The 25,260-nt window shown below is 39.2% G+C and overlaps 1 protein-coding gene across 6 annotated transcripts; it reads right to left on the reverse strand.

Annotated features, from left to right (window-relative positions):
• Positions 1 to 597: 597 nt before the first annotated feature.
• Positions 598 to 24,251, reverse strand: ASNS (asparagine synthetase (glutamine-hydrolyzing)). 6 transcript variants are annotated; one of them, XM_050782952.1, is made up of 14 exons: positions 24,063 to 24,251; positions 21,628 to 21,663; positions 20,752 to 21,023; positions 16,125 to 16,362; positions 11,105 to 11,290; positions 10,744 to 10,845; positions 10,174 to 10,301; positions 8,600 to 8,726; positions 7,247 to 7,353; positions 6,475 to 6,575; positions 5,125 to 5,206; positions 4,872 to 5,027; positions 4,136 to 4,345; positions 598 to 886 (listed from the first exon to the last, which is right to left on the reverse strand). In XM_050782952.1, the coding sequence occupies exons 3-13, from the start codon at positions 20,998 to 21,000 to the stop codon at positions 4,136 to 4,138; spliced, it is 1,686 nt and encodes a 561-aa protein (XP_050638909.1). In that variant the 5' UTR covers positions 21,001 to 21,023; positions 21,628 to 21,663; positions 24,063 to 24,251; the 3' UTR covers positions 598 to 886. The 6 variants fall into 6 exon arrangements, with proteins under 6 accessions (XP_050638909.1, XP_050638907.1, XP_050638908.1 ...); XM_050782950.1 differs by lacking the exon at positions 598 to 886 and having other exon boundaries at positions 4,004 to 4,345; XM_050782951.1 differs by lacking the exons at positions 598 to 886; positions 24,063 to 24,251 and adding an exon at positions 23,753 to 23,872 and having other exon boundaries at positions 4,004 to 4,345.
• Between the last annotated feature and the right edge of the window lie 1,009 nt (positions 24,252 to 25,260).

Below are 25,260 nucleotides of genomic sequence, written 5' to 3' on the forward strand. Positions count from 1 at the left end.
TTCCTTTCTGGTACATGCTCCCTTGAAGTTAGGTGTGGCCACATGACTTATACATAACGTGAACAAAAGTGATGTGTCACTTCAGAGTGGAAGCTTTAAGTTTCAGTAACTAATTCACCACTTTATCCCCTGCCTTGCTGATGGTGGAATTATGTCAAGGTTGTGCCTCCATCAGCCTGGGTTCCAGAGTGCTTATAACCCCCTCAACAATGTGCAGAGCCCTCCATAGGCCAAGGTGGACATACAGTTTGAGAAAAAAAAAAAAAACCCTTTTGTGGTAATGCACTGAAATTTTGGGATTGTTTTTTCAGTATCACCTAGCCTATGTCATTACAGAAAAAAATTAGCCTCAGTGCAATCCCTGGGAGATTCCCTGCAATCCCGGGTCTTGCTCCCAATAAAAGCCCTTTTCCTTAGTCTCCCAACTCACACCAGAGACCCAGACTATGGTTTCAGGCTGACATTACAAGACAATATTTAGAAAAGAACAACTCAAAGGCTCTGCAGTCAACCTACCTGGCTAATTTAAGGTTCCACCACTTACTAATTAGCCAAATGAGCAATGTATTTAATATGTGTAAAATGGGGATAAGTTACCATGCCTGTGTAAGAAACCACAGAACTTAATGGTGTCAAACAGGTTTTTATTATGCTCACAGATTTGTGAATGAAGAACTTGGACAGAGCACACAGCAGGGATGGCTCCTCTCTCCTTTCCATGTGTGGGCTCCTGGTAGAAGACTCAAAGATTAGCAGCTGGAACCATCTGGAGCCTCACTCCCTGACACAGCTGGCAGTTGGTGGCCGTTGTTGGCTGTCGACTGAGCCCTTTGCTAGGGCGGTCAGCCCAAACTCACATGCAGCCTCTCCATGTGGCCTGGGTTTCCTTATACATCAAAAGACAGAAAGCAGAAGCTACATCACTTTTTGTGACCTGGTTTCAGAAGTCACACAGCATCACTTCCACTGTATTCTACTATAAGGCAATTGCAAAATCTTGCCCAGGCTCAAGGAGAGAAGAAATAGGCTGCTTCTTCAGAGGGGCAGCCAGGCTCTGGAAGAGTACACGGGACCAGGAACACTGCTATGGCCACTTTTAGAAAATAAAATCTGCCACACTTCCTAAGATTAGAATGAGCTGACACAATAAAAGTACTTCGAAAAGCTGCTAATTACATGCTTGGTATTGATTTTTCCACCACACAGTCTAGAACCACATATAACTGCCTCCCTGCCCAGCTTCCCCTTTGCTTCTTTGTGGCCAGACTTTCCCTTCCTAGGGACCTGCTCCAAGGATCCTTTATCAAAGATTCTATACCAAACTAAGGCAATTCCAAGACAGGAGGCATTCAGGAGCATGCTCTGACTCTGTGGCCTCAAGATGTTCATACCACAGTCTAATACAAGCAAATTTCCCACAAAGTATAATCCTTTGGAGACTGGGCTATCATAAGCTTAGGATTAATTCCTTTTTATATCTTTCCTTGTAAAGGACTTAAGAAACTTTCAGGCCTTATGTTAACCAAGATCATCTACCACACATGTACAATTGTCCCTTTATAGCAAAAGATCTTCAAGAAAACGTTAAAACTTTACAAGTAGATTTTAGGTGGATTTTACTTTTTTTTTTTTTTTAAATAGAAGTGTATCATTCTGTCAAACTATATGGTACCTTTTAGCAGATTTTAAGAGAAAGTGAAATAAACCTCTAAAGGGCAGGTCATTCACGACAGTGCTCACATCAGACTGAAATGGCAGAATGACATCAGCTAATAATCTTTTAGTTTATGTTCAAAAGAACTGGACTATTGGTTGTTAGAGATGCTGTGTAGATTAGTGCCTCCTTGGCACTAAATTACCAATATCCAGGAAAACAGGCTTGGCCAATAAGTGAGCTAGTAAGTCATGTGCACAACAACCCAAAGGCCACCATTTCTTCAAATCTTCTACAATTTAAATTGCAAAAGAGAGAAAAAGCTAGCTTTATTCTTTGTGCCAATAACCTTCTGCAAGCCTTGGGTGTAGTTTGAAATCCAGAAAGGTGCTACCATTATAATTGACCTATAGTTTGCTGCTATGAAATTGGCTTAACTAAGTATCTTTACTATCAAACTTCTGGGTGGTAACTAAATATGCCAGATCTCAGTCACTAAAGTTAAAAATCTAGAGCCAAACCCCACTCCCTGGAAAACTGGCAGTTTGGGGTTTATGTCATACATTAATCTTGTCATGTACATTGTGTAATCATTCTCAACGAAGTTTCCCAAGTATTTTCGATGTCACTTAGCTTGGCTGTCTGAGGCTTTACCAGGAATAAATATGCCTAGAATCAAATCATTCTAGGTTTAGGCAACTTAAGCACCTACAAACACAAGATTATTATTAAAAGTCATCTACTAGGCCTGGGTACAGTGGTTGACACCTGTAGTCCCAGCAATTTGGGAGGCCAACGTGGGTAGATCACTTGAGGCCAGAAGTTCGAGACCAGCCTGGCCAACATGGTGAAACCCCATCTCTACTAAATATACAAAAATTGACCAGACACAGTGGCACCTGCCTGTAATCCAGCTACTTGGGAGGTTGAGGCACAATAATTGCTTGAACCCAGGAGGTGGAGGTTACAGTGAGCTGAGATCACGCCACTGCACTGCAGCCTGGGTGACAGAGCAAGACTGACTAAAACAAAACAGAACAAAACAAACAAACAAAAAAGTCATCTAGTATGAATGACATTTCCTCAGTTTCTCAGCGATATTCTTTAATCATAAAGGCCTACAGCTAGCCTAAAATACACCCTTCTTCCAACTTACCAGACAATTTTCTGCTTAATTTCCTCCATTAAGCATCCTTGTATTACCTGTACACAGGCAATTCCCTTTTCAAAAGTTTTTAAGAGCTAAATTCACCTTTATAATGTATTTTGAAATGTTGTCCCTGAACAATCAATGAGCATTCAAATGAAAATTTTCTACCTGTTTTTTGAATGTGTTATTACACTTTCTCTTTCAAGTAGGTTTAGACTTTTACCAGAAATGCTTAGTTAGTTTGGTTGTTCCTCTAGAACAGCAATCAACAAACTATGGCCCACAGGCTATATCTGGCCCACCATCTGCTTTTATAAGTAACTTTTAATAGAACATAGCCATGCTCGTTTATTGTATTTATTTTTTTTTTTTTGAGACGGAGTCTCGCTCTGTCACCCGGGCTGGAGTGCAGTGGCTGGATCTCAGCTCACTGCAAGCTCCGCCTCCCGGGTTTACACCATTCTCCTGCCTCAGCCTCCGAGTAGCTGGGACTACAGGCGCCCGCCAACTCGCCCGGCTAGTTTTTTTGCATTTTTTAGTAGAGATGGGGTTTCACTGTGTTAGCCAGGATGGTCTCAATCTCCTGACCTTGTGATCCGCCCGTCTCGGCCTCCCAAAGTGCTGGGATTACAGGCTTGAGCCACCGCGCCCGGCCCATGCTCGTTTATTTACATATTGTCTATGTAACTGCTTTTGCACTATAATGGCAGAGCTGAACAGTCCCAAAAGAGGTACACAAAGCCTAAAATATGTACTATCTGGTTCTTTATTAAAAACAAATAAAAAATTTTTAAAAAGCCTGACCCCTGCTCTAGGACAAGTCTCCAGAAGTGGCTTTGGCTCCACATAAAAGAGAAAAAAATGAACTACTATCTTGCAAAATACAGCTGTCATGAACTCCTATAGAAGACTCAAGTCTCAAGTCTAATTAGGCAGCTGTTAGGAATGTAGGCAGAACCAAAATAGTGTAGTCCTTTGATGACGTCCCTAAGATGAGGCAAGGACTGGAAGGAAGCCATACGGGTACAAGACGCAAATGTCATCTAAAGCAGATCTGCCAGGAGAGGGCTGTGAGTTCTTGCAGACATCAGATCCTTTTCCCTTTTCCTAGCTTACCCTCCATTTTACTGTGATACAGCAAAAAAATTTTAGTTACCTCTTATGAAGAGACTGTATGAACATAAATGACTATAGCAATGTTTTAGATTTAGGACTTTTATTTTTTTCACACCCAAGTTAACCTGAGTTGACTCTCATTGTTCCCCTATCTACCCATAGTCCCCATACAACAACAAGAAATATTTGCTTTCACATTACAGCATAAAGACCACCTAAGCTTTGGCAGCTGACTTGTAGTGGGTCAGTGTGCGGGCAGAAGGGTCAGTGGCATTGATCCACTTGGGCATCCAGTAATGGCTCAGCCAGTCAGCCCGGCCTGGGTAATGGCGTTCAAAGATTTGACGGTAGTAATATCCTTCTTTGGTTTTAGGAGTATTGAAGGGAAATTTCTGGGCTGCATTTGCCATCATTGCATCATCAACCTGTAAGAATAAGCATATAGGAGCAAAACAGTTTTTTAAAATGGCAGGAAATGCTTGTTGACTCTGGTCTCACAAAACAGAAAACATTCAGATAAGACATGACTGTAAATTGTATGAGACCCTTTGAATCACCCATCACTTAGAAAATGCTAAAGTATTCATAATATGGATAGCTGCAGTGCCTTTTAAAGAACACTCATATGCATATTTTTAATACGTAGTGGCTCTGTTTTAGTCATTTGTGCCTAACAAGATCTGGCACCCAGCAGGTGCCCAAATATCTGATAAATGAAGATCAGTGATGATAAGTAGTAAGTCTCCTCTCTTTTTCAATTCCAGATGCTACTTTATAATCCTTCATGCTACTTAATTCTTATGTAATTCCTATGAAAGAGATAAGTGTTTACAGAGACTGTGAATCTCTCTGACAGGGACAAAGCATTCAAACTAAATACAGAATGAACAGCAATGACAGCTCTGCATCCAAACTGTCGCATTCCTAAAAACGTTTTTAAAGACATTATACCTGATGTTCAACGTATTCCTGTAAAATCTTAAACCAGGAATTCTTAACTGAAGTTATTCCATCACTGAAGGCTTCTTTTGGTCGCCAGAGAATCTCTTTGGGTATCAGATTGGACTCCTCAAACGTCTCTCTCAGGAGATGTTTTTCTATCCCATTCTGATATGAAAAAAAAAAAAAAAAGGAGCATCAGTTAAAAATTACAAACATAATCTGATGGCAATGGACAGTTTTTATCTTGAGTTGATTTACCCACCTTTGGAGTTCTCATTTCTGGTGGCAGAGACAAGTAATAGGAAGAAAATCGATGATCTAGAAATGGGACTCTCAGTTCAAGGCTTAAAGGAGAAAAGAAGAAAATCTAAATTAAAATGGGTATTTAGTGCCTGTCAGTTTAGGTTCTGATTCAGTTTTCCCATCAATTCAACCAGATCCTAAGAAATGTTAAGGTCATACAGTCACATACAAGCCTCCTAATGACTGCTCTACACTAATGAATAAATACCCAAAAAAAAAAAAAATCTTCATTTAAAATAATTATATATATACATACATATATATACACACACACACACACACACACACACACACACACACCATGTCATCGAGGGAGTAAAACTAACTGAGACTATTACTTTTACTTTCCCTTCTAGGAATAGTTGAATGCATATTTCAAAAAGCAGAAAAAGTTACAAATCATGAGTGACCCAATCATTAAGAAAATACCTTGCGTGAACCTTTCTTACTCAGTGTTTTCTAGGTGAGACCATCTCTTCTAACAATTGTGATGACAATACAGTATTTTTTTTTTTTACCACCGATTAACAATTCACATACAATATGCAATTTAAACCAGAGTCCCACTATATTTCATCAAATTCCATATCACCGGTTTCCTGAAGCCTAGTGACTCTAGTTAGGACAAGTAGAGAGGATAATAACCAGATTCAGTTCATTCCCTAAACCCATGTTTAATTATATCCTGATCTAGGTGTGATTCAGCAGAGGCAACTAAAACATTTAATGACAGTTGTTTATCCTGTACAGTAAAAGTCTTCAGTTCTTCAGCATAACTCTAGACAACCAGAAATGATACCAAAGAAACCTGGCTCGTTATAATGTAATCAAACCCCTTGCATCTTCACTACCCTATCCCCTCAGGGTCACTACAGCACCAAATAGGCATGGTGGGCACTCAGTACTTGTCACATGATGTTTATAATCTTTACTTCTCTTTAAAACACTTAACAGTAGCTGCTGCAGCAGCCTTCCCTCTTCCATCTTGGTTGTTCAGATGTGAGCAGAATGTTCTTACCTTTTAAAGGTGAAAACTCCAACTCAAACAACCTATGGAAGACGACTTCTCTCCATATACCACAACAACACTTTGAAAAGTGGCCTAATTCTTTTGGGACAAAGTGAAGAAACAGCTTCATTTTCTCTATAAAAGTCACACTTTGTAACATATAGCCAACTATATGCAACATATAGCCAACCAGCTATTGATTTTTATTTTTTCAGGGTATTGAGCTTTTTTTTGTTTTGGTTTGGTTTTCCTTTTTTTTGGTGTTTGTTTTTGTTTTACAGTAGCCTCTAAAAGTATTACCCGTGGGCAGCAGTAGTTCGATCTGCGCGGAGGACATCAAACAAATAGAGTTCCCTCAGAAGCCTCTCACTCTCCTCCTCGGCTTCTTCAGGAGAAGGAGCCTATTTCACAAACAAAAACACCAAGAGTTTTGCTTTTGGCACACAAAGCAGTTTTTCTTTCTCCCTCTCCAATCCTAAAGTTGGATAAGACAAAAAGTTAAACAAATTTAGGGAAGGGAGTAAATAACTGAACAGAGGTAAGCAGTGCTTTACAAAACATGCCTTCCTTCCTACCAAACTGCTAATATTAGAATAAAATGAACACACTGGGCAACAGTCATAATTCCACAGGATGCTAAGAAATGGTAGAAAGGTGATTCTCAAGCTTAACTAGTTTTATTTATTTATTTTTAGCATTTTTTTTTTTTTTTTAAGAGACAGGATCTTGCTCTGTCAACCAGGCAGGAGTGCAGTGGCGCAATCACAGCTCACTGCAGCCTCAATCTCCTGGGTTCAGGTGATCCTCCCACCTCAGCCTCCTTAGCAGCTTGGGGGTATAAGCATGAGCCATCATACCCAGCTGTAACTAGTTTTAAAGAATAAAAATCATCTTACACATTAAAATTTCTTTCTTCCTCAAGAGATAGAAAGCAAACATTATCAGGTTCCCTTTTGTAACCTCACGAGATACTCAAAGCTATTACTGTCATACTGAAAGATGATAGAAATAGTCAAACATTTCATAGTTTTCTTAATATAGCACGAATATTCCTCCACTTCAGAGTGGTTACCTTGTGAAAATATATGTAACCCTGCGTAAGTTCATCTGATCCTTCTCCAGAGAAGATCACCACGTTATCTGTGTTCTTCCGAATATACTTGGAAATTAAATACATACCTTAAATGAGAGAGAGAAATTAACTTTAATGTCAACATAACCTTCCACAAAAAATGCCTTTGATTTGATTTTTGGAAATAATTGAATGCGTTACTACCATACTGGACTTCATATTAGTATACAGTAGTTTCCACAATAATGACCTTGTATTTACAAGCCATTTATATGTACTTAATCCAAAAGCACTACTGTAAAATAAAATAACCCAGAACCATTCTGTCATTTTATAAAAACAGGTTTTAACATTCTAATGTTTTTAGAACAAGAATGTTCACCTCAAAACTATGCTAAGCTGAACAATGACTCAAATACCTAAAAATCATGCCTTTCATAGTGGTATTATGACACAAAAATAAGAATAGCCATTTTGGTGGTTTAGTGTTAATTTTGTTAGGTACTTTCCCCCTGCCACTCCCCATTTACCAGATTTCACATAAAGCTAGGGAGACTATATAAGTTATTAAACTTGCCTCCTTGGTCCTGCACTGCATCCCTCTAAACCAGTGTTTCTTCTCAGCCTTGTTTTTATTATCACCTCAGCTAGAGAGCTGAGGTGATAGACACTTATTTTCCTAACCCCACCCCAGCCCCATGAAATTCCAATACCAGAGCTATCCTGTCTATCTGCTTATTTATTGTGATGTTTTGGAGGGCCATAAACCATCGTAATACCAAAGATATTTTTGCCCTCCAAGGCAAGTCTCTCAAGGGAGGCAGTAGCATACAAAGCTTCATTAACATTGGATCAGTCTAATTTGGGGTATACTTCCAATCTCAGTAGATACATTATCTACAAAATAAAATTAATATTGTTTACAGAGCAATGATAGCTAGTGACTGGTAAGTTGTGTGATGGAATATTTACCAAAATATATCTAAAATGAGTATTTCTTATCAAAAATGCATTACCAAATAGACCTATTGCCTCACTGTATACAGACTGTAGTCCGAGAAACTCTAAGAGAAATGGGAGGCAGAGGGCAGAAAATATGTATCTGCTCCCTGGGGAAACACCAGCAGTGATACCAACAATGTGGAGGTTGAACTATGTATTTATTGTTCCCTTCACTCCAAAAGAGATTCAGAGAATTCTTAAGTGGTCTTAAATAATCAGTAACATAGGGATTTAATTTGTATTCATCCTTAAATAACATTTTTAAACTACAGCTTGAAATAAATTTTTTAAACCTTACTTTTTTTCAGTATTAGAAAAAGCTTTTTATTTAATAATATTATAATACCTTACCTACTGAAGCACGAACTGTTGTAATGTCGTAAGTTTCCAAGGAAAATATGACTTCATCCAGAGCCTGAATGCCTTCCTCAGAGTTAAAAAGGACTTCATAATGTTCACTTCCGATATGATTTGCCACCTTATTATATAAAGAAATACCCATTTATTTGTTAAAGAAAATAACTTCCCTTGAAAATCAAACAGGACGGGAGTTCACAAAGCTTTATGAATTAACAATGGTGGGAAAAAAAGAAAAATTGTTTTACAGCCCACCACATACAAGCCCCATCCAGCACTGTTTCCTCGCCTGCTTCAACTCCACCACCAGGAAGTCCGTCTCCCCTCAGCTCCTCTGGTGCCAAGGCTTCAGCCATTCTCCCAGTTGGCACCTCCCTCCCTATTTTACCTAACCCACCTCATCTCTCTCTACTCCAACATGGTCCCACTAAGCTTGGTCTTTTTTGGTCCTTCTGAAATGCCTAATTTTATATCCAGGATGTTATTTTTATATAGAATGGCCGCACCCCTCATTCTACTTTCCTTGGCTATTTTGATTCTCTCGGCATTGATCACTTTGCATTGAGACTACTCTCTAGCTTTTTCTCATCCATGCTATGAAAGTTCTCCATAGTGGGAACTAGGTCTCCCGCCCACTGAATACAGACAAGCTGCCCTCTGCCCACAGTATTCTAAATACAGTACTTTTTAAAATAATAATAACAGCTAACACTCAATAAGTACTTACTACATGTTAAGTTCTATCCTACTTACTTTACATGAATTATATCATTTCACCTTAAAATTTCCCCATAGCAGACACTATTATTTTTGTTACATCAATGAGTAGAGCCAGGATTTCAAATCACAAGTCAGGTTCCAAAGCCTGCAGTGTTAGCCACGATACCATGCCTTTACATTCTTTTTTAAAAAACAAATGAACAAACAAAAAACCTTTTTTTAAAATTTTTCAAGACAGCATCTTGCTATGTTGCCCAGCCTAGATTTGAACTCCTGAGCTCAGACATCCCACCACAGCCTCCCAAGTATCTGGGACTACAGGTGTGTGCCACTGCACCTGACTTACGCCTTTACTTACTTTATTTTTTTTTTTGAGACAAGGTCTTGCTCTATCACCCAGGCTCTATCACCCAAGAGGCTAAGACTACAGGCAGGCGCCACCAAGCCTGGCTATTTTTGCATTTTTTGTAGAGATGGAGTTTCATTACGTTGCTCAGGCTGGTTTCAAACTCCTGACCTCAAGTAATCTACCTCCCCCAGCCTCGTAAAGTGCTGGGATTACAGGTGTAGGCCACCATGCCCAGATACCTTTACTTTCAAAAGAGCATAATTATCATCATAGGGTCTTTGTGAGAATTGTATGGGTCATAACAGATAAAAGTACACAGAGGACAGTGTACAACACAGTGCATATTCAACAGCCATTTCATTCTATTTTAATACATTCAATTTAAAACAATTGTCCCAGTCAATACAGCAGCAGAAGTAGAATCATCCATTATTGACTCCATTTCCATTCTAATAATAAGTCTACTCTAACTACACAAGGGACAGAGACAGCACCTTACCTTTCTAGCAGCCAGTAAATCGGGGCTGTCTTCCATGCCAATTGCAAATGTCTGGAGAGGATACTGTACTTGGGCCTCTTTCAGCTGCTTCAACAGGGTGGCAGCAACCAAGCTGGAGTCCAAGCCCCCTACATGCAAAAGGGGAAGTGGAAGTGTCCTAGTTATGTGCCTTGCATAAGACAGGGACAGAAGATGTATATTCCTGATAAACACCAAGATCATAGTTTAACCATTTAAAACCCGCAAGTTTTATAAGCTGAAATCAACTTCAGTAAGAGAAAAATATACAAACTGTGATAATAGTAGCATTTGAATTGGTTAAAAATCACTACACAGAATTCCAAACATCCACTGGCTCACTCTTAACACCAATAACATAGCTACACTGTAACTCAAGTTGGAGTATGACTATGACTATTAAATGCAGCTTATAAAAAAACTTTCCATCCGATAATGAAGGAAAGATTAAATCATACAGAAAATATTTTATAGTAAAAATAAAAGGGATGACTACAAATCATTTCAATTAAACACACATGAAATATAATTAGGTTTTTAAATTGATTTCACCTGATAAAAGGCAGCCAATCCTTCTGTCTGTCATCAAACGTTTCTTTACAGCATTATTAAAAAGGATCCTGAGGTTGTTCTTCACAGTTTCTATCTCAAAACCTATAAACACAGCAAGTAAACCAAACAGCTCCAGAAAATCTTGGGCTGGATCAGTTATTGAAACGAAATACACAATCATCAACATCTATCATGATGGTATTTACTCAATGGTGGAGTGTGCCAAATCGTAATGTGTTCCCTCCAAACAAAATAGGAAATAGGTTTTGAAACTAAAATCATTCAAATGATGGGAGAGTACAACTTATAATTTTTTTTCCCTTGGAGAAGGATGGGGAATAGGTGGATGGGTGTCTGCTACCTGGAAAGAGTTTGTCCACATTGTCATAGAGGGCATGCAGGGGTTCATCCCGACAGTGATGATATTTAACCATTTCCACAGATGCAACTTTGCCATTTGGCTTTAAATCCAAAACTTCATAGTGCCCAGGAAGAAAAGGCTCCACTTTTAAAAAGGGAGTCGTGGAGTGTTTCAATGTAACAAGACCTACAAATTCAAAAAGATACCTTTATTCAAATTAGGTAACTCTTCCCAATAACTGTCACGATTAGTTAACATCCTCTACATTCCTATTTATTTTCCCTTTTTAATACAAACACATGGCCATTAAACAAGCAAAATAGGAAAAATAAATTCCTATTTTCCTAAGCCCTACCGTCTACTTACTGGAGAGATCATAATGGCATAGGGATATACTGCCAAATTACACTAACTTTTAGTAATTCAAAGAAATAGAAAATCCTCCAGTGTTCAATTTCTTCTTCTTAGATTTCTAATCAAGAAAATCTATTTTCTATACCAAAGCAAATATATACAAAAGGAAAAGACATACTTATGAAGCAAAGGGATGAACTAGAGTCCTAATGTTATGATAGTCTGGTAGTCATTTGTCGTCACTGAGTTATTTTCAGAAAATAGCCGGCCGGGCGTGGTGGCTCAAGCCTGTAATCCCAGCACTTTGGGAGGCCGAGACGGGTGGATCACGAGGTCAGGAGATCGAGACCATCCTGGCTAACACGGTGAAACCCCGTGTTACTAAAAAATACAAAAAAACTAGCCGGGCGCGGTGGCGGGCGCCTATAGTCCCAGCTACTCGGAGGCTGAGGCAGGAGAATGGCGGAAACCCGGAAGGCGGAGCTTGCAGTGAGCTGAGATCCGGCCACTGTACTCCAGCCTGGGCGACAGAGCGAGACTCCGTCTCAAAAAAAAAAGAAAAAGAAAATAGCCATGGTTCCCAGACCTTTAACAAGTACAATGATCCACTCTTAGCTACTTTAAAGTCAGATATGATGACATCTATCCCTTAACTAGTTGTTATACACTATATGTGAATAAAACCATATAACTTAAATTTCCTCCATAAATTGTCACAGACAGTACCCAACCTCACAACACCATGATCTTTGACACAAACATCAATGTTTTATTGTAGATTGTAACAGACTATCTACATGGAATACCCGTGATTTACAATTTGAGACTGTCTACCCAGCCAGTAACCTGTGTAGCACTGAATTCAAATACCAGAAAAAGGACCCAGATTCCCTCACCAGCTAGCAGAGCTCAAGTGAGCTACGCAGCCCAGACAGGGAATGGGGAGTAATTAAAAGGTTTTAAGCAGGCAGCACTATAATCAGATGACTTTTCGACAGGTTATTCTAAAAGCATTGAGAAAGGAAAACTATTGCAGTATTCCAGATGAGATAATTTGGTCTGGAAAAGGACAGTGTCAAGGATACAGAAAACAACAATCAAGGAATTTCAGAGGGTAAACTGGATGTGATTCTAGTTCCATATCAAGTGATCATCAGGCTCAAAGAAGGCCCAGGGCAGTAGGAGGCTGCTTTTCCCCGCTGTTCTCTTTACCAGGCTTGCCCAGCAGTCCTGGCAACTGACTTACATATATATACTTGCTCTTTGCCATCTGATCACAGTAGAAATGCCTGAAAATAAGCCAGTTGCGGTATCAGTACAAACACTGTGACTAGCGTCCTAAGTACCCCTTTGACTGATCTCATTATCCCTGCTTTGGCCAATATTAAATCTGAAAATTAAGTAACAAAGGATTTAAAGAATGGCAAAAAGAGGCAGGGAGAGAGATTTTAGGATGTTACTACTGTGTAGGTAAGGGATAAAAAATAAATGTCTTCCTCAAGTTTACCATCAAAAAGTGCTATACATGATTTGTAAGTATTTTCTTCCAACTTGTGGGCTGTCTTTTCATTTCTTGATGGTGTCCTTTAGACGTGCAAAACTGTTTAATTTTGATGAAGTCCAATTCATCAATTTGTATTATTGTTTCTGGTCTCATATTTAAGAAAGATTTGCCAAATCCAGGGTCATGACAACTTACTTCTATGTCTGCTTCTCAGGATTTTATAGTTTTAGCCCTTACATTTATGTGGATTAGTTAAAAGTGGATTCATTTGATGCATTTTTTTGTATCCATAGTTTTTGTATATGATGTTGGGTAAAGGTTCAACTCCAGGTTTTGCATATGTTTACATATCTGGTTGCCACTGTGCCAGTTTTTGAACTTCTTTCCCCACTGAATACTCTTGGCACCCTTGTCAAAAATAAGTTGATTATATATGTATGTGTTCACTTCTGACTCTCAATTCTATCCCACTCATCTATACATCCATCCTTCTGCCAGTATTATACTGTCCTTATTACCATTGTCTTGTAGTAAGTTTTAAAATCAGTAAGTATGAGTTCTCCTACTTTGTTCCTCATTTTCAAAGGATTGTTTTGGCTATTCTTAGTCCCTTGCAATTCCATATGAATTTCAGAGCCAGCTTGTAGATTTTACAAAGAACTCATCTGGGATTCTGATAGGGATCAAGTTGAATCTGTAAATCAGTTTAGGGAGGACTGCCATCTTAATAATGTTAAGCCTTCGATTCATGATCATGGGATACTTTTCCATTTATTTAGATCTTCTCTCATTTCTTTCAACAATGTTTTATAGTTTTCAGTATACAAGTTTTGCACTTCTTAAATTTATTTCTAAGTATTTTATTCTTTTTGATGCTATTATAAATGAAGTTGCTTTCTTAATTTAATTTTCAGATTGCTCATTTTAAGTATGTAGTATTCAGTTAAAGTGTGTCAAACACCATTGATTTTTGTATATTGATCTTGTATCCTGCAACCCTGATGAACAGAAGGGATTTCTACCTAGAATACATAAGAAACTATTACAATTCAGTAACAAAAAGACAAAGTAACCCAATTAGAGATGTATAATTCAAGAACGGATAAACAAACTGCAGTGCATGCAAACAAATGGAATATTATTCAGCAATTTAAAAAATGAGCTATCAAGCCATGAAAAAACACGGAAGAACCCTACATGTATACTGCTAGGTGAAAGAAGCCAGTCTGAAAAGGCTACATACTATATGATTACAACTATTATATGACATTCTGGGAAAGGCAAAGTGAAAGAGAAAGTAAAAAGATCAGTAATGACTGGGGCGGGATTTAGGAGGAAGAGGACAGGAAGGAATCAATAAGTGGAGCACAGGAGATTTTTTAGGGCAATGAAACTGTTCTACATAATACTGTAATGGTGGGTACATGGCATTAAACATTTGTCAAATCCAAAAATCTATAAAACACAAAGAGTGAACCCTTACATAAACTATGAACTTCAGTTAATATATAAGTATCAGTTCATCAAATCTAATAAATGTAGCACAGTAACGCAAGATGTTAAGAGTTGGGAAAACTGGGCGGGGGCACTGGAGGGGGAGCATATGTGAACTCTCTACATTTTCCTCTCAATTTTTTATAAAACTGCTCAAAAAAAAAAGTCTATTATGTTTTTCAAATAAAATGACCCCTAGCAGGAAAAAAAATGGCAAAGGATCTGAACAAATATTTCTCCAAAGAAGATACACAAATGGCCAATAAGCATAAGATAAGATGCTGGACATCACTGTCAACAGGAAAATACAAATCAAAATCACAATGAAATACCACTTCACATACCCTAGGATGGCTAGAATTAAAAAGTCGCACAGTAAATGTTTGTGAAGATGTGGAGAAACTGAAATTTTAATACACTGCTGGAGGGAATAAAAAATAATGCAGCCATTTCAAAAAATAATCTGGTAGTTCTTCAACTGAACATAGTTATCATGTGTGCCAGCAATTCTACTCCTAGATATACACCCAAGAGAAATGTCTACACAAAATCTTGTATACCAATGTTTATAGCAGCATTATTCGTAATAGCCAAAAGGGGTAAACAATGTCCTAAATGTCCATCAACTGACAAGTGGATAAACAAAATGCAGTGTATCCATGTAATGGAGTATCATTTGGCCATAAAAAGTAAGTACTGATACATGTTACGGCATAGACAAATCTTGAAAGCACTATGCCAAGTGAAAGAATCCAGTCACAAAAGCCCATATGATATATAATCCCATTCATATGAAACATACAGAATAGGGAATCCAGAGGCAGAAAGATTGGTGATTGCCGGGGCTACAACTGCGGGGGTGCAGATAATGGATATGGAGAGATGGAATTCAAAGCTAAAGGGCACAGGAGGCAGGGTGTTGTGGTGCATGCCTATACTCCTAGCTACTAGGGAGGCTGAGGTGGGAGAATCGCTTGAGCCCAGGAGTTCAAGGCTGCACTAAGCTATGTTCAGACCACTGCACTCCAGCCTGGGCTGGGCGACTGAGCAAGACCCCATCTCTAAAAACAAAAACAAAAACAAAAAACCTAGTTGATCCTGCCAGCAAAAACTAAGCTAAAGGGCATAGGATTTGATTTTTTTTTTTTTTTTTTTTTGAGGTGGAAAAACAATTCTAAAACTGACTGGAGTGTCGGTTACCAACATCTGTGAATACACTAAAAACCACCAAACTGCATACTTCAAGTGGGTGAATTACATGGTATGTGAATTATCAATAAAGCTGTTTTAGAAATCCTAATATTTGCTGTGCTATAACTGCAGCAAAGTACCACAGTGCAATAATCGCAGAGTCAACCCTACCATTATAGTATGACACAGGAAAACTTAAAACTGCACTTAGGATCAAGCTAGACGCAGAGCATATTAGCATAGCAAAAAATAAATGACTGCACTAAAGAATCATCCTTCAAGTATTACAGAATTTAAGTGCTGAAAAGGAGAGTACAACTCCTCTGTTTTTTAAAAAAAAAAAAAGATTAAAGACTCATAACTTAATTAGTCACTTGTAAAATTCTGGATTGCTCTCTAAGAGATTTTCAAATATAATTTAAAAGCAAACATACAACCAAGACAATAATGAACGTCTATAGAAAAATTTATTATTACCTTTAGCTTCTGAACATACAGCCAAAAATCCATCTTCTGTCATTGCTTTAAACAAAGGTCTGACTCCATATGTATCTCTGCCCAGGAACACTTTCTTATTGGCAGTATCCAGTAAAACAAATGCAAACACACCATCCAACATACAAACTGTTTGCTCAATTCCTCCTTTGTCATAAAGATGAAGGATTATCTCACCATCCACGTTGGTCTGGTATTCAAATTCAAAATGGCGTTGCATCTTATGAAGCAATAGCAAAACCAAAATGTTAGATTCCTTGTACATTCACTAATAATTTCTTATTGCCAAGTTGCTTCAGTATTTCTGAGCTCTATAATCCTTTCATGCACTTTGGTGATTTAGGAGAATCACAGCATTATCAAACTAGGGTTTGCTTCAACTCATAATCTGCAAATTCTGTTCAACATAAAGCTGAACCCATGAAAATTTTAGTTGCAGTCTGAGAAACAGAATATAATGGGAATGTGCCAGAATAGTAACCTGTGGAGGGATGAAAATGCATATTGTATACATACTATGTATGTAATACATATATATTCAGATTGAGTCTCCCTTATCTGAAATGTTTGGAACCAGAAGTGTTGTGTTTTGGATTTTGGAATATTTGCATATATGTGAGATATCTTGGGGATGAGACTCAAGTGTAAACATGAAATTCATTTATGTTTCATATATCTTATACACATAGCCTACAGGTAATTTTAGATAATATTTCAAATAATTCTGTGCATGAAACAAAGTTTGTGTACATGGAACCATCAGAAAGCAAAGGTATCACTATCTCAGCTACCATGTGGAAAATCTGTGGCTGTTTGCCATCATTGCCCATCATTCCTGACTGAATTTATATGCTACTAAAGAACAATCATTTTTATACACTTATTCATACGTAAGTAAAAAATATGACCTACCATTAATACAGTAAGAAAATAATAAGTAGCATAGTAGTATCACCAGAATACCTGTATCAGCAGTTAAACAGCTGTACAAACAATGGCAGGCTTTCAGACTCCACCGACAATGCTGTGTTTTGATTAAAAGGTTACTGTACACTGTATCTTTTTTTTTCCTTTTTTAGGTGAGAAGAAATACCAGAAGCAGCTGAGCAACTAGGAAGCGGGTCCTCTGAGGTTGAGGAGGCACTTGGCCAAATGACTTTTGTAAGTGTTTCTCCAGAGTCATCTGCCTCATTAACAACGGCTTCTGTCTTGGAAGTCTCTCTTTGATTTTATAGACTGGCATGACCTCTTGTTCTGTTATGAATGCAGGTAGCTCTAGCCTTTCAATATCTCTATCACACATTTTCATCATGTAATCTAAACCTTTACACTACAGTCCAATTTCTCCTATAGCTTGACTTTCTGTGTTATGTTTCTACTTTTCCTTATCATTGCTGCTCAAAGAAATATCTACAGGTCTTTTTGACATTTTCAGTATCTTAACACCACAGAGCAGAAAATAAGCAAAAATACACAATGGGTAATGCGCAGAGGTCCCATCTGTGGGGATCCTGGATCCTGCCATTGGCGTGTCCAGCTTGCACATGTGCCATTCTATTATCCTTTGTGGGCATGCTTGCACGAGGAAATCTGGGCATGTGTAGAAAAGTTATACTGCAGCTGAAGGGGGCTGAGAGGGTCTTTTTTTCCTAGGGCATGCCAAATAAACTGTGTGTTTTACATCTGCATTTTGACTGTGACATCAAAATGCACAGTAGTATCATGTCAGTGCTCAAAAAGTTTCAGATTTTGGAGCATTTCAAATTTCAGATTTTCAGATTAGGGATGCTCAACCTCTAAATGTAAGTTAAGATAACAGGTTGCCTGGTTGCCATGACACTAAAAAACATGTCTTCTGCACCTAAAAATTTTTGGTTTGAGAAGATAGTATTGGCTAAGAAGTTCCTCCAGTTCAGCTTCAAAGTCCTAGCTAGAAAAATGTAAAGCAAAGGGACAAACATCATTTGGCACCATTCCATGAAAAATAAATGGCTACCTCACAATAACAGATACATGATCCAAAACAAAGTTGCTGGTCCCCAGGGGTGGACGACAATGCCCAGGGCTTCCACCACTGCAGTAGCATTAAAGCTACTCCTTACTTATAGACAAAATGATGGTGGCGCTTTATTAGTCTGCATGCCCCAAAGAAACAGCAAAGGGACTGTCTGCCACTGCACGCAGAATAGGAAGGTTTGATTAGGCTACTCCCCAATTCTGACACTCTCCACCATCACTGGCAAACTATGAGGATGAAAAGTCCTGGATGTATTCCTTTTTGAACCTTGTACTCAGGTTTTTGGCTGACATTAGAGAAAGAAGAGGTTTAAATCAGGTGGAAATCCTAGATAAGCTTAAAACATGCTTTCAAATTTCAAAAAGTAAACCTATCATGTATGTGCATGACCCATAAATACGCTTCACACTCCATCCAGCTCACTCCATCATTTGTGAATCTTTTGTCTATAAGCCCTCACTGAACTGTCCAAAAATGGGCTTTGCCTCCAGTGACTGTAAAGTCACTACCTGGTCACCCCTCTCTGCTCTATCAGGGATGATCTGTAACTAGCAGGTGGGGTCTGGAAACAGTCTTCTGCTGACTGTTCTGGGCTGAACTGCCTGAAGGGTTAGTGACTATAAAGCATTCACTGATATTAGCAAGCAACAGCTTCCAAAATCTACCTTGCCCACCTCTTTGGCCTAAACTTTGCAGGTAATTTATTTAAAAGGGAGAAGCGTCCTTTGGGTAATGGATGTATCGCTTCCTACTCCCCTGAAACCAAACTCCAATGCTGCATCTTAGATAAAAGCCCTCAAATCTTACCTCCTGAACTCATGCTGTCATCTGACTTGGCTGCAGGCCCCTGATACTCCCCTGCAGGGAGAGGGCCTGCTCTTTGCTCTAGCCTTGACCCCATTTCTCCTGTTTTTCATTCAGTCTCCCTCTACTCCCAGCACACCTCTGACTGTACTTCATTGTAGTGGTAAACTTTATTTTTACCAAAAAGGAGGTGTGTGTGTGGGGGGGGATTTTTGAATACTTTATATAAGCCTAAAATACACATTCTGTTCATTAGACAGTTTGCTAGCTGCCCCAACTACATAAGCTTCGATGCTTATGGAACAAACTTCTCTACTTTTACAAATGAAACATTTGGCTAATTCAGAATAGAAATTAATTATTTTCAAGATATTTAACTTCTTGTAACTTTTTAATGAAAAGAAACAACACTGTTCAAGTGAAGCAGGGCGTTTCCTATTTCATTTAAGGGGAAAGCCAAGCTGACAATGCCATAGCACCACCTAGCATTCTCACGTATGTGACACTGATTTGACTCAGAAAGAAAAAAGTTGTAATACTCTCTTCTTCCACCTCCCACTAGCAGGAAAGTACATTCTTGCCTTTCCTTTTCACCATTTCATCTCCAATCACCTAGAAAAATGATGTCTGGTGCATAGTAGGTCCTTTAATAAAGGAATAAAGAAATGTGTAAAAGGAATCTCCTGAATAACTATTTTAAAACTTTTTAAACGAGAAGACTGTTATTAAGAGTGTTCCTATGAGCAGGCAACAAACAATGACAAAAGCTTTTGTTCAGAGATAAAAATGTCCAAAATGTGATTAGGATATAAATCTCTATCAATGCATGACAGGGTATCTATCAAGAAGTCTCAAAAAACACCAAGAAACATCACAACCAAATGCATGAACCTTGAATGAAATCTAGCTCAAAACAAACAAAAACCAGCTATAAAGATATTCTTGGTAACACTTTGAGTGGCCAAGGTGGGCAAATTGCCTGAGCTCAGGAGTTCCAGACCACCCTGGGCAACATGGTGAAACCCTGTCTTTACTAAAATACAAAAAATTAGCTGGGCATGGTGGCAGGTGTCTGTAGTCCCAGCTACTTGGGAGGCTGAGGGAGGAGAATTGCTTGAACCTGGGAGGCAGAGGTTGCAGTGAGCTGAGATCGTGCCACTGCACTCCAGCCTGGGTGACAGAGTGAGACTCTGTCTCAAAAAAAAAAAAATTCTTGGGACACTTAGGGAAATTTCATTTAAGAATAAACTGGATATTAGGTGGTATTATGGACTCTTAGGTTTAATAATGGCATTGATGTTATGTAGAAGAATGTCCTTATTCTTAGAAGATAAATGCTTATATATTTAGGAGTGTCATAATATCTGTACTGTACTCTCAAATGATTCAGCAAAAATGTGCGTGTGTGTGTTTGTGTGTGTGTGCAAAAGAAAACTCAAGCAAATATGGCAAAACATTAATGACTATTCAATCTAGGTGCTCGCTGTTCTGTTCTTTTCTATATGTTAGAAATTTTTTCAAAATGAAAAGCTGGGGAGAAGGAGAAAAAAATTCTAAGAGTCAAAGAAACTGAACTGTAATTCTCATTTTTATCACTTCTTTTGTGACCATGTCATTTCACTCACCTTTTTATTCATCAGTTCCCTATTTACATACTTAGAGCAAATGAGTTAATGAACATAGAGTGCCTTGCAAAGTAAAAAGCATGATACAGAATATGTAATATCATCGTGACCAACAAATTCTTAAGTTTAATCGCATCCAGACATCTGGTTTCTTTCTCCTTACCTTCTTATAGTTGTAGATTTCACCATTGTAACAGAGCCACAAATACGGATATTTCTTCACTCGAATTGGCTGCATTCCAAACAGCGGATCAACTACTGCCAATCGGTGAAATCCAAAGCAGCAGTTGGTGTATCCATTGACATTCTCAAAACGGAATGCATCTGGCCCTCTGTGTGCAATCTTCATAGCACTCAGACACTGAACAGAAAGGCAGTCGTCACTGCCAAACAGGGCCCAAATGCCACACATGGCACAATGAAGCTATAAGCTCTCTATGGAGATAAAAGCAGATAAATCAAAAATATTCAATATCCAATCCCAGTCTGCATTAAATCTTGATTCCAGAAACATGCATAAACCACTTCAAAGACTAAAATTTAAACCATCTTTTCTATAGCAATTCCCCATTAGGCTGGCAGGCACACGGGAGTAGAGGATGATTTAATTTACTTACAGGTATTCAGAAAATATAGTGACCTCTACATTCAATGGGCTACAGCAGCTTAGCACCTAGTCAAAGCCTGCATCTCTCCCACCTTAGGATTTAGTGGTTGGCTAGAGCTGGCAGCATCTAGGCCACATCTGTCTCTGCATTCTAAGTTTGCTTCCAAGATATAGATACAAATCCAGGCTGGCTCCAGCCTAGCCAGAGATCCCAGCCCCACTCTCTCCATCCCAAAATCCCTCAAAGATCCAAGAGACTTTCCAGATTACTAGAGTCTCCTCTCAGGTTGTCTTGACAGTTAAATGCCCTCTCTTTATCTGAACTAGCTGCAGGTACAATATAATGTATACAACAGAAAATCATACTGCTGTAAGTGTAATACTAAGATACACAGCTCTTTTAAGCATTTCACCATATTACATCTAGGTTACCTCTAAGTGATTTATTCAGATGTGATTGAAGAAAATCTAAAGGGAAAAGAAAACAATTTAATTTGATATCAGATATCCTGGCTTTATAACAAATAAAACATTTTAAGTTAATAGAAGATACAAAATGTTCACTATCAAAATGTCCCAAGTGACAAAAATGTTCTCAAATATTTCTGTCTCAAAGTTGCATTGTTCAGTAAGGAAGCAAATTAGGTGGGACATATACAGCAACAACATCCCTAATAAAAACTTGGCTCATCCCTATAAGCCAGGAAGCAAGTAAGTCATCCTCACATATGTTAATTACTTTCCAATTTCCAATTCTCAACTGTGAAATAAAGCGCTGTTTTATTTGGCTGCTGCCAGCTCAAAATGACTGTTTTTATTAAAACATCTCTAACTTGAAAAATAACTATTTTGGTGTTTTTTTAAAAAAAAAACTGCAAATTGCAGCAAATGCCCAGATAATTTGGGATAAACACCCTAAGGAAAAAATATATATTCAAGTTGCGTAAGTCACTTTGAGCAATCCTTTGGTGATATTTCATTTATATCTAAAAGCACCAAAGGTTTAGCTGGCTTTTCCAGAAAACCAGAACCAAATAATATATGGTTATAATGAAAATCATCTCAAGCAATTTGGAAATGAAGTACCACATGTCCTATGCTGTCCCTTCCATGCACTTGACCAAATAGCCCAAATAGCCTACAACAAATTATTTGAGATTTACTGGAAAAATTCCGTAAGATTTAAATGAGATGACTACTAATAAGCCATCTGCCTTTGACTCTATACCAGTTAAAAATGGGTTAGGAAAGTGCTTTGAAAATCAAGTGTGGTCATCAGGGAATCATTTACCTAAGTTTTCTTAACGCCGCTTAGTGAATCCCTGTATTAATCCTGCTATAATAAATACACGCTAACCTCTAAACTGGAGGGGAAAGAGTGAGAACAAAGGGGCATGTAAAGTACACTTATTTTTTCTAGTAGGAAAAGTCCAATTAAAACTATAACCTATTATTTTTATTGGAATCGGTCTTATAGAAGGGCAAAGTTCCTACTACCGCAACCTGTTCTCAATATTTTTCTTATTTCTTCTTAAACTTCTAGAGCAGTGCTGTCCAATAAATACGTGAGCCACGTATGTAATGTTAAATATACTAGTAGCCCCATTAAAAGAAAAAGGTGAAATTAATTTTAAATATACTTAACTCAATATGTCCCAAATAGTATCATTTTAACATGTATGTAATCAATATAAAAAATTATCAAGCAGATATTTTACACTGTTCTTCCTACTCCAACGACAAAATCCAGTGTATTTAACACAACACACCTCAATTAGGACTAGCCAGCATTTCAAGTGCTCAACAGCTACAGGTAGCTAGCGCCTACCGAACTGGACATGGCAGTTTCAGGGCATTTAATTTCTATTCCACTTTACGTTACTTAAAACTTCACCCTCTCACCTTACTTTTATGTTAAGATGTCAGTAAGTAACCAACTACAGACAAGTTCAAGCCCTATTTTACCTCTAATTACTCTTACAGCAATGCTATGAATCATGATTTAAAATTTAAAAAAAAAAAAAAAAACTGCTGTTAAATTATTAGTCAAGCGCCCAGGGCAATGGACAGTAAAGAAATAATGTAGGCCAACGGCCGAGAAGAAAACTGTCCTTTTATTTAAAGCTATAACAATCATCTGAAGCCAACCCTGTAAAATGACATCCACTAAAAAAGGCACGCTAGTTCTTCTACCTTTTTCTGTACTTGGCCTCCTGTGTCCCTAAACAGACCTCTTCTCGGCAGGGTTTGCTCAGCAAGTCACTTGTTAAGTCTTGCAGTCTACAGAGAGGGGTGGGAACTGGCAGGGGTGGCGGGGTGAGAGGGGAGGAGGAAGGTGAGGGGTCCAGGTGAGGACGGGGGCAGTTGAAGGGTAAAGCACAGACACCGAGGCGGTAATAAAGCCAGAGTCTCTTCTTCCTAGATCAGGACCACGCGACGCCTGACTGCGCCCTGGCCACCAGCACGCTCCGACCAGTCCGCCGCAGGGGCCCGGACTGCGAAAATGTCCACAGGCTTCGACGCCACATAGTAAAAAAAGTACACATGTAACATTTACAGGGACTCAGACCGCCGCTGCCTTCTCTCCGGAGCAGCCCGGCCTCCCGGTCGTGGTTCCCTCTTGATGCCTCAGGGGACCAGGACAGAGAGGTCCTTCCGCTACCTGCCAGTTGCGCAACAATCGCTAGGCGTCCGCCCCGCCCTCTCTACCGCAGGAGCCGCAGCATCAGCAGGCGTCCCCGAACTGCGTCTGCCGGGTGCCAGGCTTAAGGACGCATCCTCCTCCCCCTCCTCCCGGAGCAGCCGCAGGGCACACCAGGAGTGTGCTGGCGCTGGGCGCACGGCGCGGAGCGCAGGGTCCGACTCACCTGGGCGTAAGCAAGTCAAGGAGATACGGTGAGCGGGGGCCGGGCAGCGGACAGCGTGCTGGGCGGCGAGACTGCGGGCGCTTATACCGACCTGGCTCCTGTAATGCGTGCGGGAAGTTTCATCATGCCTGCGAGGACCAACCAGCGCGCATAGGGGCGGGGCCGCAGGGTGGCCAGGGCGGAGCAGGATTGAGTGGGGCGGTGGGAGGGCGCAAGGAGGAGCTCTTTTGTTTCCAGCACATTGCGTCTCAGTGCACCTGTTTAAGGATAGCCTCAGAGATCCGTCCAGACTACCTGCTGTTCTGACAATTAAGGAGTTTTCCGTACTTGATTTGTTCTTAGGGAAATCATCACCGTTTATTTGTCGCACTACCGTCTGATTTAGTATGCAGTGCAGAGAAAAGCTTGTTCTAAGAAACTGATGCGTGAGGCCTAAAATGTCCTTATAAAATCTATTAATAAATCGGGGCCAAGAGTGGTGGCTCACGCCTGTAATCTCAACACGTTGAGAAGCCAAGGCAAGAGGATCACTTGAAACCAGGAGTTCAAGACCAGCTTGGGAAACACAGCGAGATCACATCTCTACAAAAAATGGTGGCACACCTTGTAGTCCCAGCAACTCAGGAGGCTGAGGCAGAGGGACAGCTTGAGCCCAGGAGTTTGAGGCTGCGGTGAGCTCCACTCCAGCCTGGGCGACAAAGGGAGACCCCCATCTCTAAAACAATAAAATAAAATCTAAATCTGATTGATACATGAAGCCAAAATACATCAGTGGTCCTTAAACATTTTAAGTACAAAGATTCCTTTTAGAATCTCAAAAAGTATTTTGTCAGCCTGCCTCCACAAGATGATTATGTGCTTTTAAGTATCTCTTTGATGAAGAAAAGACATCACGATTTAAAAGAGTATCATAACACTCTTAAATCGTATTTTGCTAATTGCATCAGCACTGAAATAAATTGAGAAATAGTAAAATTATATGTGCATGACCTACTATGATCAGACTACAGTCAATGCTCGGGGAGCATGCAGGTTTGATATCCCCATACAACGCATTCCCGGCTAAATAAAAAATGCCAACAATTTAAAATCCCTAAGCGCAGAAGATGGAGTAGTCACTTAGTAGTTACAGGCAAGAGCAAAGATGAGAGATGACTTGTTCTAAGGATCATTCTTGCTGGAAAGTTTTCAGTATCAA

This window comes from Macaca thibetana, chromosome 3, assembly GCF_024542745.1.
Source record: "Macaca thibetana thibetana isolate TM-01 chromosome 3, ASM2454274v1, whole genome shotgun sequence".
In the NCBI taxonomy this organism is placed as follows: domain Eukaryota; kingdom Metazoa; phylum Chordata; class Mammalia; order Primates; family Cercopithecidae; genus Macaca; species Macaca thibetana.

What these genes read in the sequence shown, in the direction of transcription:
- ASNS (XM_050782952.1), bottom strand. Translation starts at nt 21,000, where the DNA reads ATGTGTGGCATTTGGGCCCTGTTTGGCAGTGACGACTGCCTTTCTGTT. An exon ending in GATTGGCTGCCTTTTATCAG is followed by an intron (nt 10,302 to 10,743) that starts GTGAAATCAATT and finishes TTTTGCATGTAG; the next exon opens with GGGGCTTGGACTCCAGCTTG. An exon ending in CGAACTACTGCTGCCCACGG is followed by an intron (nt 5,207 to 6,474) that starts GTAATACTTTTA and finishes TTCTCCTTTAAG; the next exon opens with CCTTGAACTGAGAGTCCCAT.